General features: G+C 43.9%; 1 protein-coding gene across 4 annotated transcripts in view; it reads left to right on the top strand.

Moving 5' to 3' along the window:
• The window catches only part of GRIN2B (glutamate ionotropic receptor NMDA type subunit 2B), a 348,935-nt gene that overhangs the window by 201,140 nt on the left and 132,624 nt on the right, over positions 1–15,171 (top strand). For all 4 annotated transcript variants that reach the window (XR_012905621.2, XM_075935051.2, XM_089780724.1 and 1 more), the window contains one exon: positions 1,038–1,152. Coding sequence is in view for 3 of the 4 variants with exons in the window: in XM_075935051.2 (XP_075791166.1) it covers positions 1,038–1,152 (115 nt within the window). In the remaining variant the exon portion in view is untranslated. The remainder of the gene's footprint in view (positions 1–1,037; positions 1,153–15,171) is intronic.

Below are 15,171 nucleotides of genomic sequence, written 5' to 3'. Positions count from 1 at the left end.
GAACATCATACTGGTTAAAAATAATAGACCTGATTCTCAGATACACCAAGGCCTCTTTAAAATGCGTTGGCAGTGTAAAGGACCCTTAAAAGTGAGTATAACTGCAAGTGATGTTTCCTTGAAAGCTATTGTCAATGCCAGAGTGGTGCAAAGTGATCATAGTGTCAATGAGGACGAGGCCCAGTTGGTTTAATAGACCATTTCTGTTTTTATTATGGGATGGCCCAAGACTGTACTGGGCAGCTCAGAAACAAGGTACCCACTATATAGACAAAATGAGGGTTTGAGAAGGTGCTCCAAGGATTTGGTTGGCTGGTTGTGTTTGTGAGTTTTACTGTTTGATCCCACTACCTACAATGAGTTCTCTAGCCCATTCTTAGAGAAAGGGACTTTTAACTGGTAATTGGAGGCTTTGTTCTTTGGATTAATCCTATGTCTTGGAAAGACGCTTTGGGCCCAGTTCTGCTGCCATTGAAAGTCAATGCCAAAAAGTGCACTGATATCAATGGGACTTAAATAGGGCCGCTAGATGCACATTTCACATTCCTTTCTCCACTCCTTGCAGCCCCTGTCCCTGCCTCATTAGCTGGCCACCTGATGAAATGACTGTCTCTATCTCCGTGCCCTAGTACCATGTCCATCATTAATGGTATGCGAAGGAGATGCCTCTCTGAGAGATAATGAGGAATAGACCCTATCTGGGAGGAGGCATTCAGTGCTGTGAGCATGCTTGCACTCATGTGATTGTGGTAGTTCCTAGTCACACAGCAAGTTAGAACCAGAGAGGATAGTGATCCTCCTATCACAGCAACCAGTAATGCTGTGTGGGAAGTGCCTAGGTCTGTCTGTTCCTCTTGACTCCTTGAGTACCTGCTCTCCTGTTACTCCGCTGTCACTCCTCCTTCGCCCATTTACTCTGATTCTCTTCCTGTTGTTCTAAGTCCAACCCTCATTTAAACTGTGGTCAGGGAGGCAGGTCCTTGTTCTGTTGCAGTTTCTATGTGTTTAACATCTTGTGTCTTTTCTCTGTCTTCTAGGTACCTGATTAATGTCACCTTTGAAGGCAGGAATTTGTCCTTCAGTGAGGACGGCTACCAGATGCATCCCAAGCTGGTGATCATCCTTCTGACCAAGGAGAGGAAATGGGAGAGGGTAGGATATGTTTGGAGACTCTTGGACTGAACTGGGGGAGAGGAGGGTGGTGAAGATGCTCATCAAGTTAACCCCTCTCTCTTCAGGACTTCCTCTGTATCAAAGAATGACTAGATTTTTACTTCCTTAAGGATCTGTGAGAGCTGGATTCCGTATCTTCAATAGTACAAGGACACCATCTCCTCTCAAATACAGGTTGCCAGTACATTATCACATTAATTTGCATACAAAGTTAATAGAAGCACTCATAGTTCTCCTCAGCATCCGTTTTCCTGTTTTATTTAATATTTTTAGCCCCCTACAACACACAGATTTAAGAACAGTCCTGAATGAGTACAGTCAGATTTAAGGACAGTCCCTAATGAGTAGTCATTCTAATGCAGTGGTCCCCAACCTTTAGAGGCTCCCGGGCGCCTGGGAGGTGGGGGCCACTCACGCGCCGGGCGCCCGGGAGGTGGGGGCCACTCATGCGCCGGGCGCCCAGGGGCAGGGCCACGCGTCCGGGGGCACGCCAGTGGACTGAGATGCCCTTGCACCCGGCGCCGGCGTGTGCCCTAGGGCCGGGGCTGGGGCCGCCCGAGCGCCTTGTGCCGTGGGCCTGGGGCCGGCGCTGCCTCCCGAGCCACGCGCCTGGGGCTGGCACTGGCGCCGCTCGAGCACCACGCGCCCGAGCGCCCACATGTGCCCCGGGGCTGGGGCAGCCCGAGCGCCGTGCACCCAGCGCCGGTGCATGTCGTGCACCTGGGGCCGGCGCCTTCCGTGCGCCGGGGGCGGGGCCGACCCAGGTTGTTGGCAGGTGCACACGAATGCCCCGGCGAGCGCCACTGCGCCCGCGGGCACCGCGTTGGGGACCACTGTTCTAATGGATCCCTGTGTGTAGACACTGCAGTCACCTGCTTTACTTTATATATATGACATAGGGGCTATATCAATCAGGAACTTCAGTATCAAAATTACAGGCCTTTACTAACTGTAAGAGAAACTAGGACTCCAGCCACTAGAGAAAGATATAAATAATTTTCAATGGGACGGGGTTTGGATGCAGCTCCATGTATGACATTTTAGGTAAATTATTTAATGTGTTCATTTGCACATCTGAAGATGGAAATTCAAGGTGGAAGGCAGTTTGGTGAAAGTAATCATGAAATGATCAAGTTCACAATTCTCAGAAACAATTCAAAGGAAAAAAAGCAGAATGGACTTAAAAAATTGCTGGCTTTAGGAAACTCAGAGAAGAGGTAGATAAGATCCCCAGGATAGCAAGTCTAAGGGAAAATCATTCAAGAGAGTTGGCAGTTTTTTTAAAGAGACATTATTAAGAGCATAAGACAAATTGTCCCAAAGCACAGGAAGGATAGGAAATCCAGTGAAAGACCAGGAGAACCTGAAACAACCTGAAACTCAAAAAAGAATAATCCAAATTGTGGAGACAAGGTCAAATTATGAAGAATGAAGATAATAAAATCACCATACACATGTTGGGACAAAATTAGAATGGATAAGGCACAAAATGAGATTAAACTAGCTAGGGGCATAAGGAATAACAGAAAATATTCGACATGTACAGTAGAGGTATGTACTGATAGAGTAGGCCCATCACTCAAGCAGGAGGAAGACCAATTGGGTATATCTACACAGCAACATCATTTCGAAATAACTAGTGTTATTTTAAAATAACTTAGTGTGTGTCTATACAGCAGGCAGTTATTTCAAAATAATGTTGAAATACTGTCAAGCTGGAAGACTTCTTACTTCAACTCCTGTAACCCTCATTGTACAAGGAGTAAGAGAAGTTAGAGGAAGAGTGCTCTATTTTGAAATAAGTGCTGTGTAGATGCTCCCTATTTCGAAATAAGCTATGCAATTGATGTAGCTCAATTTGTATAGCTTAATTCAAGTTAAGCCCTGCTGTGTAGACATACCGTAACAGAAAAAGCAGCAATGGCCATAGTATTAAATGTCTTTTTTGTTTCACTTTTCACTAAAAAGGTTAGCAATGATTCAACAACTAACAACAGTGAACATCAGTATAGCTGGGATAGTATCCAAAGCTAAACTAGTAAAGGAAAAAATGTAAGAATTACTTAGACAAGTTAGATGTCTTCACCTCATCAGGGACTGATGAATAGTTCCTAGTGTACTTAACGAATTGTTTGAAGAGATCTGAGCCATTAGCAATTATTTTTGAGAAGTTGTGGAAGATAGGAGAGATCCCATAGAACTGGAAAAGGGCAAATGCAGTACCTGTCTGTAGAAAGAAGAATAAGGATTAGACAGCCTAATTTCAATACATGGAAAGATAATGGATCAAATAAATCAAACAAACAATCAATTTGTAAGCACCTGGAAGATAATAGTGATAAGTAATAGTCATCATGGATTTCTCAAGAACAAGTCATGTCAAACTAACCTAATATACTTTGACAGAGTAGATAATGGGCAAGCAATAGATATAATGTGTCTTAAGTTTAATATGGCTTTTGATACTCATATGACTGTATCATAAGCCTAGGGAAATATAGCCTAAATTAATCTACTAGAAGGTGGGTGTACAACTAGTTGGAAAAATGTACTCAGAGTAGTTATTAACGGTTCACAATCAAGCTGGAAGAACATATTAAGTAGGGTCCTGGAGGAATCTGACCTGAATCTGGGTCTGTTCTGTATCTTTGTAAATTATTTTGAAAATGGCATAGAGGATACACTTATAAAGTTTGCGGATGAAACCAGTCTGGGAGAGGTTGAAAGTGCTTTGGAGGACAGGATTAGAATTCAAAATGATCAATATAAACTGGAGAAATGTTCTGCAATAAATATGATGAAATTCAATAAAGCCACATGTGAAGTACTACACTTAGAAAAGAATAATCAGCTGCACAAATACAAAAGGGGAAATGACTGCTTAGGAAAGCATACTGCAGAAAAAGATCAGGGTTTTATGGTGGATCACAAAGTAAATAGGAGTGAACCATGTAATACTTTTGCAAAAGAGGTGAACGTCATTCTGATTTGCAGGAGTATTATAATACTTCTGCTCTACTCAGCACTGATAAGGCTTCATTGGGAGTATTCTGGCCAGTTCTGGGGACCAGACTTCGGGAAAGGTGTAGACAAATTGGGGAATATCCATAGAAGAGCAATGAAAATGATTTAAAGGTTTAAAAAACATCACCTGCAAGAAAAAACTGAGCTTTTGGCCTCTCTGCCGAGCCCGTCAATTAGCATAGACCATGTATGTGATTTTGAGATGTGGGAGTTGAAAATGAGATCCATCAAACTCATTCGATACCTAGGGGCCACCATATATCTATTATGTGAGAACACCTTTTAGCCATGACTGATATGGGCTGGATTCAGACTGGTGATCCTCGTGAAAAGCTCTGTAACTCACTAGCAGCATCCTATACTCGTAGGCTGTGTCTACACTGGCATCCCTTTCCGGAAAAGGGATGCTAATGAGACACATCGTAATTGCAAATCCGCGGGGGATTTAAATATCCCCCGCGGCATTTGCATTTACATGGCTGCCGCTTTTTTCCGGCTTGGGGATAAGTCGGAGAAAAGTGCCAGTCTAGACATGATTCTCCGGAAAATAAGCCCTTTTCCGGAGGATCTCTTATTCCTTCCTTGAAAGTAGGAATAATATTTAAATCCCCCGCGGATTTGCAATTGCGATGTGTCTCATTAGCATCCCTTTTCCGGAAAGGGATGCCAATGTAGACACAGCCATAGGGTATAGCTGCACTACATGGCTCCGTTGACGGAGCCATGTAGATGAGCTTTGTAGACATAGCAAAATGAAGCAGCGATTTAAATATCGCCGCTTTATTTACATCAAAATGGCTGCTGTGCCGATCAGCTGTTTGTCGGCTTAGAGCGGTAGTCTGGACACTCGGCGGTCGACATCAAAAGCCTTTGTCGACCACCCCGGTAAACCTTATCCCACGAGGCATAACGGGGCGGTCGACAAAGGCTTTTGATGTTGGTTGCCAAGCGTTCAGACTACTGCGCTGAGCCGACAAACAGCTGATTGGCACAGCGCAGCAGCCATTTTGATGTAAATGAAGTGGCGATTATTTAAATCGCCGCTTCATTTTGCTATGTCTACAAAGCTCATCTACATGGCTCCGTCGACGGGGTCATGTAGTGTAGACATGTCCATAGATTCCAAGGTCAGAAGGGACCACAGTATAATGCATGCCTGAAATATTTAACAAAAATAATTTCCAGAGAATGTCTTTTAGTAAAAATCCAGTCTTGATTTAAAAAATTGTCATTGATGCAGAACTGATAAATTGTTCCAATGGTTAGTCACTCTCTATTAAAAATGTATGATTAATTTCCAGTCTGAATTTGTCCAACTTCCACTTCCAGCCACAAGATTGTGTTAGACCTTCCTCTTCTAGGTTTACAAGCCCACGATCAAGTACCTGTTTAGGTACTTCTAGACTGTAATCAAGTTATTCCTGTCCTGACCCTTTTCTTTGTTAAGTGAAATAGATGCAGTGATTGATTAGCATCTCCTTGACTCTAAGGCATATTTTCTAATTTTTTAATCATCCTCATGGCTCTTTTCTGAACCCTCTCCAATTTATCAACACTATCTTGTTACTTCTACTGGAGATTCCCCCGTTTAGGCACCCTAGAATTGTATTACCTCTTTTGGCTACATTAGCTCAATGTGTCTCATTGGGGACTCATGTTCAACTAATTATCCACCATACCCTCCAAACTTTTTTCCTCCATCCTATAGGACTGGCTTTCGTTCTCTGTTCCTAAATGTGTACATTTACATTTAGCCCTATTAAAATGCATATTGCTTGCTTGTGCCCAGTTTACCAAATGACCCAGATTGCTCTGTCTCAGGGCCACCTCCTCTTTATTATTTACCATACTCTCAGTTTATGTGACATCTGCAAATTTATCAGTGATGATTTGATGGTCGTTAATAAAATTATTAAATACTGCTGGACCAAGAACCGATCCCTGCAAGACTCCTCTTAAAACACACCTGTTTGTTGATGATTCATCATTGATTTCATCAATGATTTAGATAATGCTGTAGAGCAGGGCTACTTAACATGCGGCTCACGGCCCGTTAGTTTGCCGTCCAGAGTGCAGTTTGGGTTTATGCGGGGCTTAACACGTGGCCCACAGGTGGGATCCTTTGAATATGGCCTCTGCTAGGAACATGCTCCACAGCAGTGAGTGAATATAATGGTCTTCTGTTGATATGCGTTTTAGTAGTTAAATTCCTGGACTGTCATTGCTGATTAAAAGTGCTGTCATATGGGTGGAAATCAGTTAAATATTGCATTTTATTAATATCAGCTGAACTGACTTAAATGGGGCTGGCGTGTTGTGTAGTCTTGCCTTAATCTTTGAATTTATGCCCATCAGTGTAAAATAAGCTATTTGCATATATTTGCATATATATTTGCATGTATATGCAACCACACTTAAGTTGTGGCCCTTATCATGTGCTGTGAGTATCATTGTGGCCTCCGGGGCTTCCAAAGTTGAGTAACCCTGGCGTAGAAAGTATATTTATAAAGTTTGCAGATTATACAAAAATGGAAGGGTGGCAAGTGCTTTGGAGGATAGGGTTATAACTAAAAATGATCTGGACAAACTGGGGAAACTTGAAGACACATTTTCTGATAGCATTCAGAGGACAAGCTAAGGCACCTCAGCCACCAGGTCACACTGTTCCAACAAAGGAATGCAAAAATTATTGGGAAGAATATGGGGGGTGGGCTGTGTCACATTGAAACATTGTTTCTCGGTGCCCTTCCACTACAGCCTCTAGGACAATGGTTTTCAATGTTCCCAAGCTACTGTTTACCTTTCAGAAATCTGATTTGTCTGGTATACCGAAGTTTTACCTCAGCTAAAAACTACTTGCTTGCTTGCTTACAAAAATCAGACATAAAAATACAAAGGCACTTTATTACTGAAAAATTGCTTACTTTCTTCTTTTGTCTGTATGAAATTTTAGTTTGTACTGACTTCACTAGTCTGTGGTATTGCTCAGACAGTTCCCCTTGATGACTTCCTGGCTTAAGTACTGGCATCAGCCAGTCAATCAGCTGCAAAGGGTTGCCACTCAGGTCCTGAGGGGCAGCAATTCCTGGAGAATCCAGCTTCACATGGTCCTCCTGCAGGAACCTAGCCTGAGCTTCCTGTGGTGATGCAGAGATGTCATCAGATATAAGTCCCTATGGTTCCAGCCATGTAGGTTCTAGCAGCCTGGGATTGTGACAGATCTGTAATCACTTAGGTCGTCTTGTTTACTTTGGCACAACATAAGCTTTCTTCTGAAATTCCTCTGCTCTTCCAGAACTGATCGACATGATGAATCCGGTGAGTTCCTTAGCCAGCTCTTTTAAAATGCTTGGATGCAAATTATCCAGACATGCTGATTTAAAAAATCTGACCCCTAAAGCATCTAGTCTGAAATACATCCTTATGTTGTGCCTTCAAGAATGAGTCTTGCTTCTTGAAAAGATAAATGAAAAAATAAATGATATCAAATTCAAGCTCCTTGTTGGACTTTACAGTGCCAGGTACTTCTGTTCCCTGAATATACACAGTGAATTTTCTCACATACAGCTCTAACATGTTCAGCCATATTCTACAGTCCAGCACTTCACCTTGTTGTTAAAGAGACAGATCCCATGAACCAAAATACAAACAACTTTGTGGTGCCTCAGTTGCTGTCCCCCACAAGCACTGGGGATGTTCTGAGCAGGGGTGAGGACAGGAGGAGACATAGCCAGAATAGTACTGAAATCTGTCACTTCCCTGCTGTTGCAAGCTCTATGGGGGCTTTGCCAGTGTTGAGTGCAACATGGGGCAGCCTTTAAACTAGCTTGTTCTGGAGGATCTTGCAGTACCTGAACAGAAGAGACAGAAATTGCCTCTTCTTTGACCCTAATTCTGGCACACTTCTGAACCCCTCCTGTGTCTTTAAGAGAGACTGATACGGCGGTAGCATGATAGAACAACCATAGCAACCATTTTCTGGAACAGATCTGTATCCCTGAGCTCTTCAGCTGTTGTACTCAGGCGGTATTTACTGTTCTAAGTAAATGTTCTGCATTCAGTCATTTGACTCATTTCCTTGTACACAGCTTTGTTAAGGGCAAAAGTTCACATGCTAATGGGGGCATGTACTCTCTACTTTTTAATTAGTTAATTAGTAGAGCTCCCTCTGCATTGGCCAGGCTCACTCCGTGTGTGTGTGTATGTGTGTGTGTGTTTTAGTTCATGTGCACCATATCCAAGACTGGAATTGGGATTTTACATCACTTATTAACAATTGGCATGATTCACAGTTGTCTTGTCAGCTCTTCAGTTGCCTTGTCTGAGGGAGAGCGTATGCAAGATGCTCTTATGTTCTGGCTAGTTGTCAGCTGTTGCAAAGCCAGTTTTGAAAAGGGATAGCTGGGCACCAAGAATGGTGGGAAGGAAGTCCACCACTCTGTTCCCAGGCAGGGCTGGGCACCAGTGTGAGATACACTGGGGACCCAATCGTTATTGTGAATCCCAAGTGAACTTCCTGTACTGGGCTGAGCCATTAGACTCTAAGCTGAGTTGTGTCTACTAGAAGTCACTCTGGATTTTTCTACACTAAGAGTGTTTGCAGGAAGAGGCAATGCAAATGAAGCACTGATTAGCATATTGTTGTGCTTCATTTGCATAATTCCTCCGATTCCTTTTGTGCAAGAGGTTTTTGTGCAAAAACAGGCAGTGTGGACATGTCTGTTTTGCGCAAAACCCCCTTTTTTGCACAAGATCCTTATCCCTCTCCCAGATCCTTATCCAATCCCTGCTCATCTCCTGCTGGCTGGAAGAGGCACTTCCCCATTGTCATCTGCCCCTTCAGGAGTCTTTAAATTAGTTTGAAGAAGATTTAAACTTAGTTCTTCCTCAGATTTTCCTGATTCTAATTTATATGGTTTACAAAAGGGGGGGGGGGGAAGTAGGGTTGTGCTTTTTGAAGGAGAAGTCACTTGAATCATTACTTTTGTCAGTTTCCCTTTCATAAATATCTTTGACTCTTTGTTCAGGCTTGTCATTGACGCTTCAAATCCTCACTCCAGATAGATGTTGATAGGGCAACATGGTGTATGATCACAAAACTCTTTGATTCGTAGATTCACTCTGGTACGCTTTAGGGATGACTTCTTCCTGAGTAGCTGTGGTGTCCGAAGTTAAAAAGAGCCACCTCTCCGCCCCCCCCCCCCTGCCTTTTCAAAGGTTCAGAGCATGGGGGAAAACATCCAGGCTCAATCATGACTCACAGATGATTAGCAAACAAACGGGTTTGTTCTAGGAGTGCCATCAGCTCTGCTTTCAGTCACTGCTAGGGATATAAAATCCTGGTCAATCAGTTAGCTTGTTAAATGTTAGGTTAACCTAACATTTAACTGATTAACAGACTGAAGGGGGATCTGGGCTGGCCACTGCTCCAGCCCAGCTGGCGCAGCCCCCAGCCCATAGGGCTCCTTCCCTTAGCCCCAGGTTGGGGCTAGCTGCCGGCTTCTAGCTCCTAGCTCCCAGCCTCGCACTGGGGCTGTGGCTGGCTCTCAGCCTCTGCCTCCCAGCTCCCATCGGAGCAACCCCTGCCCATAACAGTCAGGGAGCTGCTACAGCCCCCACCGGTTACCAGTTAACTGGAACCGGTAAGCGTCATCCTTTTAGGGTGATGCTTACGGTTAATCTTTCACAACCTTAGTTGCTGTAGCCATTAGGCCCACATCCTGGCACAAATTACAGACCCATTTTTCCTGGTGTACCTCTGAGCCTATGCCTCCTGAGGCAAGTGAAGTGCTGGTATCTCCCAGTGTACTCAGAAACAAGTTTAGGCCCAATGCTGCCCAGAATCCCATCCTGCCTAGCACTGCAAGGTGTGGAATCAAGGTTGCCACCTCCTGGTGCATGGTTGGGTCCATGTCCCCTGAGTCATGTTCAATTCAGTTGCTTGTGGCACATCTTCTGGACTAGCGGCTCTTCATATGCAACTGGGCTGTTCTCTTATAGAATCATAGAAATATAGGGAGGCAAAGGACCTCAAGAGGTCATCTTGTCCAGCCCCCTGTACTGAATCATGACCAAGCACTCCTAGATCACCCTCGGCAGGAGTTTGCCTTAACTGTTCTTAAAAGCTTCTAGCTTCCACAGCTTCCGCGGGATGCCCTTATAGTTGGAAAATTTCCCTTAGTGTCTACCCTAAATCTCCCTTGCTGCAGAGTAAGTCCATTACTGCTTATCCTCTCTTCAATGGGCATGGAGAACAGTCCCTCACCATCCTCTTTATACCAGCCATTATCATATTTGAAGACAAGGATCAGTTCCTCCGTTTCAGTCTTCTTATCATTGTTGTTATTTTCCTCTGGACTCCTTAATTTGTCCCCATCTTTCCTATCGTGCGGTACCCAGAACTGACCAGAGGACTCCAGGTGAGCCCTCATTTGTGCCAAGTGGAGAAGGACAATTTCTTCTCATGTCTTACACATGACACTTCTGTTCATGAACCCCAGAGTGATATTCTTCATAACTGCATCACATTGTTGGTTCATGCTAAATTTGTGATTCACTATAACCCCCAGATCCTTTTTAGCAGTATTACTGCCTAGCTAGTTATTCCCCATTTTGCAGTTGTGCACTTGGTTTTTTTCTTCCTAAATGTAGTACTTTTCACTTTTCTTTATTACATTTCTTCTTGTTGATTTCAGACCAAATCTCCAATTTGTCAAGATCATTTTAAATTATAATTCTATTCTCCAAAATGCTTGCAGCTTATCCCAGCTTGGTATCATCTGCACATTTTATAAAGCATAGACTCCACTCTATTATTCAAGCCATTAGTGAAAATATTGAATAGTGCCAGACCCAGGGCAGATCACTGTGGGACCCCACAATACACACTACACTCCAGACATCAGGGTCCTCACCCATCCTCCATAAATTCTCAAATATAATAGCTAATGATTCAGAGACTGCTTTCACTATATCCTTAAGTGTCCTAGGATGAATTTAATCAGGCCATGCTGACTTGAATACATTCAACTTATCTAAATATTCTTTATCCTGTTCTTTCCATGTTTTGGCTTGTGTCCCTTCCCCCTTGTGGTTAATATTATGTAAAATATCTGATCACCACTGAGCTTTTTAGTGAAGACTGAAGCAAACCAGGCATTAAATACCTAAGACTTTCCAATTTCATTAGTTATAAGCGCTCCTCCTGCTAATTAGTGGATATGCTCGGTCTTTCCTCTTTCTCTAGCTCTGAATGTTTTTATAGAACATCTTCTTTCCTTTGTATGTCCTTTGCTAAGCGTAACTCATTTTATGCCGTAGCCTTTCTGATTTTGTTCCTGCATGCTTGTGCTATTTGTTTATATGCACTCTTAGTAATTTGTCTGTTTCCAATTTTTGTAAAATTCCTTTTCTATTTTCACATAATTAAGAGCGCCTGATGCAGCCTCTTACTATTCTTTCTCTCCTTTCTTTGTAACAGGACAGTTTGCTGTTGTTTCCTGGTTGTCTGGTGAAGACAGGCCCCGTGTGATTATTTTGGCCCGTGGCTCTGTTTACCATCAGGGCTAACACTTCATGGTACATCTCTGGTGCTTGGCTCAGCTCCCAGCCCAGCTTTGGTACAAGCACTTTGCCAGTAGTCCATGCAGAACTAGTTTTCTGTTCACCTTGACTGAGAACTGCCTGAGGACAGTAGTGTCTTCTGATCAAATCTGTTTTCTTCATCTCATTAATCATCCCTTTGATTGACTGGTACATGGCAGGCAGGACTGGTTGGAATCTCTCCTGAATCAATGCATGGTGTGGTCTGGGATAGTCAAGTGCTATATGTGAGTTATATACCTAGAATTGGCTAGGGCTTAGAGATGACATTAGATTGTTTCTGGATCCATTATTCTGTCCTTTGGTAATCTGTGCATTCCCTATGCCTGTCTCTTGGAGTCAGGCCTCCTTGGGGCTTTTGCTAATGCTGTCTGTAAGGCGATGGGGGAAATCTCAGCATCTGATCTCTCAGACTTTATCACATCTTCCCAATCTAGTCAGAGAACCTGAACATTGGCTTGTTTGTGGAACAACTTAATTCAGGACTCCCTCGTGGCATCTTCCCCTTTCTGACAGTGAACAAACTGAGCTACCACGGTTCAGCTCTACCAGGGAGGTATAATATTTGCCCCACAAGCCAGTCTTTGTCTTGTTTAGGAGGAGAGTCTTTGAGTTCGGTTCCATCGGTGGATGTCCCAAATCCTGGTCTCAGGTTGTCTAGAGTAGCTCATGACCCTGGGAGCAGACTGTCAAGGAACAGGATTTGCTATATGTTCTATAATGAGATTTCACTAACCAGCTAACAAGTGTGAACTGCTAAAGTACAGTAATAGCCTTAATATGGAGTCACAGAGAGTCCCTTTGGGCGCACTCCCTGCTTGCCATCTAGGCAAGCCTGCCTTTATGATACATGGCTCCTGACACCAAAATCACAATATTCAGGTTACTCCCAGTCTGAAAAGACCAATCAATTATCTCAGATCTCAAACTAAAGACAGTGCTTATAATCCTGCAATAAACTTACTAAATAGTTATTAACTAGGAAAAAAGAAATGAGAATGATTTACAAAGTTAGAGAAGATAAACCCGTGTGCACACACACACACACACATACAAAATGAGATTGTCTTAAATTCCAAAAGGTAATAATAGTTTCTGTAATGTGCAATATGTTCTTTAGGGCTAATCCCAGCCAAGCAACTTGAAGATCCCCTGCTTATGCTTAGAAATGTTGCCCTCTCTAAATTTCAAGCAACAGAGTGATAAGAATTTCTCTCTGAGAGGGATTTTGTTACCTTCCCCTAGAATTCAAGCTGCGGTGAGACCCGGGTTTGTGCGCATCCCCTCTTCATAGGTGTCGGGAAGCCATCAACCAAGTCTTTTGTCCTAGGGCTTCCTCTGGCCTCTGGGCTTTCCCTTCGAGGCTCAGTTTCCATAAAATCACTGGCCAAAATCTGCACCTATTTACATACCTCAGCTGTTTGTTCAGACAGTTTAGCCAATGGGTCCCGGGGGAAACAGATAACTCTGTTGTGGATACGGAGCTGCTTGTTACTCAGCTGTTCCTGTGTCCCAAGTAGGGATGTGTTAAGGACTTGTCGACAGGATAGTCAACTTGTTGCTTCCCGCTCTCTTCCCCCCCCCTGCTACCCTTCTTGCTGGGCTCTGTGCGGCGCTGTCGCTTTGAAACGCTGTAGTGGCATTTCTAAGGGGCAGCCCCTCCCTATCGTCTAATCGAATAGTCGATGCAAAAATGCATAGATTATTCTATTAGTCAATTACACAATACTTAACATCCTTAGTTCCAAGTGGTGAGTACTGGCCCTGTCTAGAAAGGCCACGAGTGCCTACCTCATGGCAGACACTCAAATAGTTGGGACGTAATTAGATTTCACACAGTCAGTGACAAATATTAGCTCCTGGATCACTGTAACAGTCTCACCATGGAGTCACAAATTGTTCCTATATACCAGCACTTCTCAGATATGGCCACCATCACTACAAAGCAGCCTCAGTGTTTTTGTTTTTTTGGTTTGTTTTTGTTTTTGGCAGGCATGACAGCCTCCAAAACATAGGCAGAAATTGGTGGAGGGGGGCAAAGCACCTTGCTGTTGTTCCCAAATCGCTGTTACCAAGGGCACGAGGTGTGTTGTGCTGCCTTGGTGTATTGCACTGGTGCTGCCAGCAGGGATTGGTGCCTTGCACTGTGTAGCCACCTCAAGGGCTCTGGACAGTGCCATTGGAGATGTGTGGGGCTGGTGTTTATGGCACAGGAGGTGGCTCTTTCCAGTGCCAGTGGAGGTGGCTTTGGCATTGTCATTGGGGCATTTCCCAGGAAAGCTCCTCAACTCCCACCCAGCAGGGGCATGAGGAGCCTGGATCTCTACAGATGCCTGGTGAATTCCTGACCTACCTTCCCCAGGGTAGGCTCTTGCTGAAGGGCTGAATGAGTCTCAGTAGCAACAGAGTCTCAGAACAGCCACCAGCCAGAATTGTTGGCTGTACTTTCAGGCCACCAAAAATGTGTTGTTGGAACCCCTGCCTTAGTCTCTCTTGCTTGCTACCTAGGGAAGCTGGGCTTTGAGATAAATGGTCACTTACACAAAAAATTGCCAATATTCAGGTTGAAGCCAGTCCCAGGAGACCAATCATTCACCCCAGATTCATTTGTATTTTAGATCTCATACTGAAGACAACACCTGTAGGTAATCCTGTAATAAGTTCATTTAAAGTTTTATTAACTAGCAAAAAAAAGTAAGAGATTTATTCACAGGCTAAAGCATGCAAACATACACACACAAATGAGTTGCAGTCTAAATCCTTGGGTATGTCTACACCGGCAAGGTTCTGTGCAGTAAAGTTACTTTGCTGCTCAGAGAGCGCCGAAGGGAAACCACTGTTGTGAGTTCCCATTGTCGGCTGGTTGTGCAATAGCGTGTTCACACTTGTGGTACTTGCAGCAGCATTCGGCTAGTGCACTTCAGGCAGCGATCCCACGAAGCATCTTTCCCTCTTCTGCCGCTATGTGTTGTGGAAAGGTGAAGGGAGCCATGGGGCATCCTGGGCCCTGACCCAATGCCCCATGATGTCTTTCTTCCCTTCCCAGCAATCCCTGGTCTTCCATCTGCATTTGGCGCCATCTTTCAACAGTTCATTTACTGCCCACTCTGCTTTATCGGCCTGCAGGACTGTATCCCACAATGCTGAACAGTATACTGCCCACTTTCACTAACACATCTTGAGTGGCAGATGATTTATTCCTTAACTGCTAAGGCAAAAGGTGTCTGACACTGGTCTTGCCATGTCCAGTATCTATGACATGTGAATTCTTACGGCATTCATGGAGGTGCTGACCACAGTGGAACATCACTTTTGGGTTTGGGAAACAATCATGGAGTGGTGGGATCACATGTGGGATGATGAGCAGTGACT

Source organism: Pelodiscus sinensis, chromosome 1 (genome assembly GCF_052426305.1).
Source record: "Pelodiscus sinensis isolate ZL-2025 chromosome 1, ASM5242630v1, whole genome shotgun sequence".
In the NCBI taxonomy this organism is placed as follows: domain Eukaryota; kingdom Metazoa; phylum Chordata; order Testudines; family Trionychidae; genus Pelodiscus; species Pelodiscus sinensis.
This window is presented reverse-complemented; position numbering and strand designations above follow the sequence as displayed.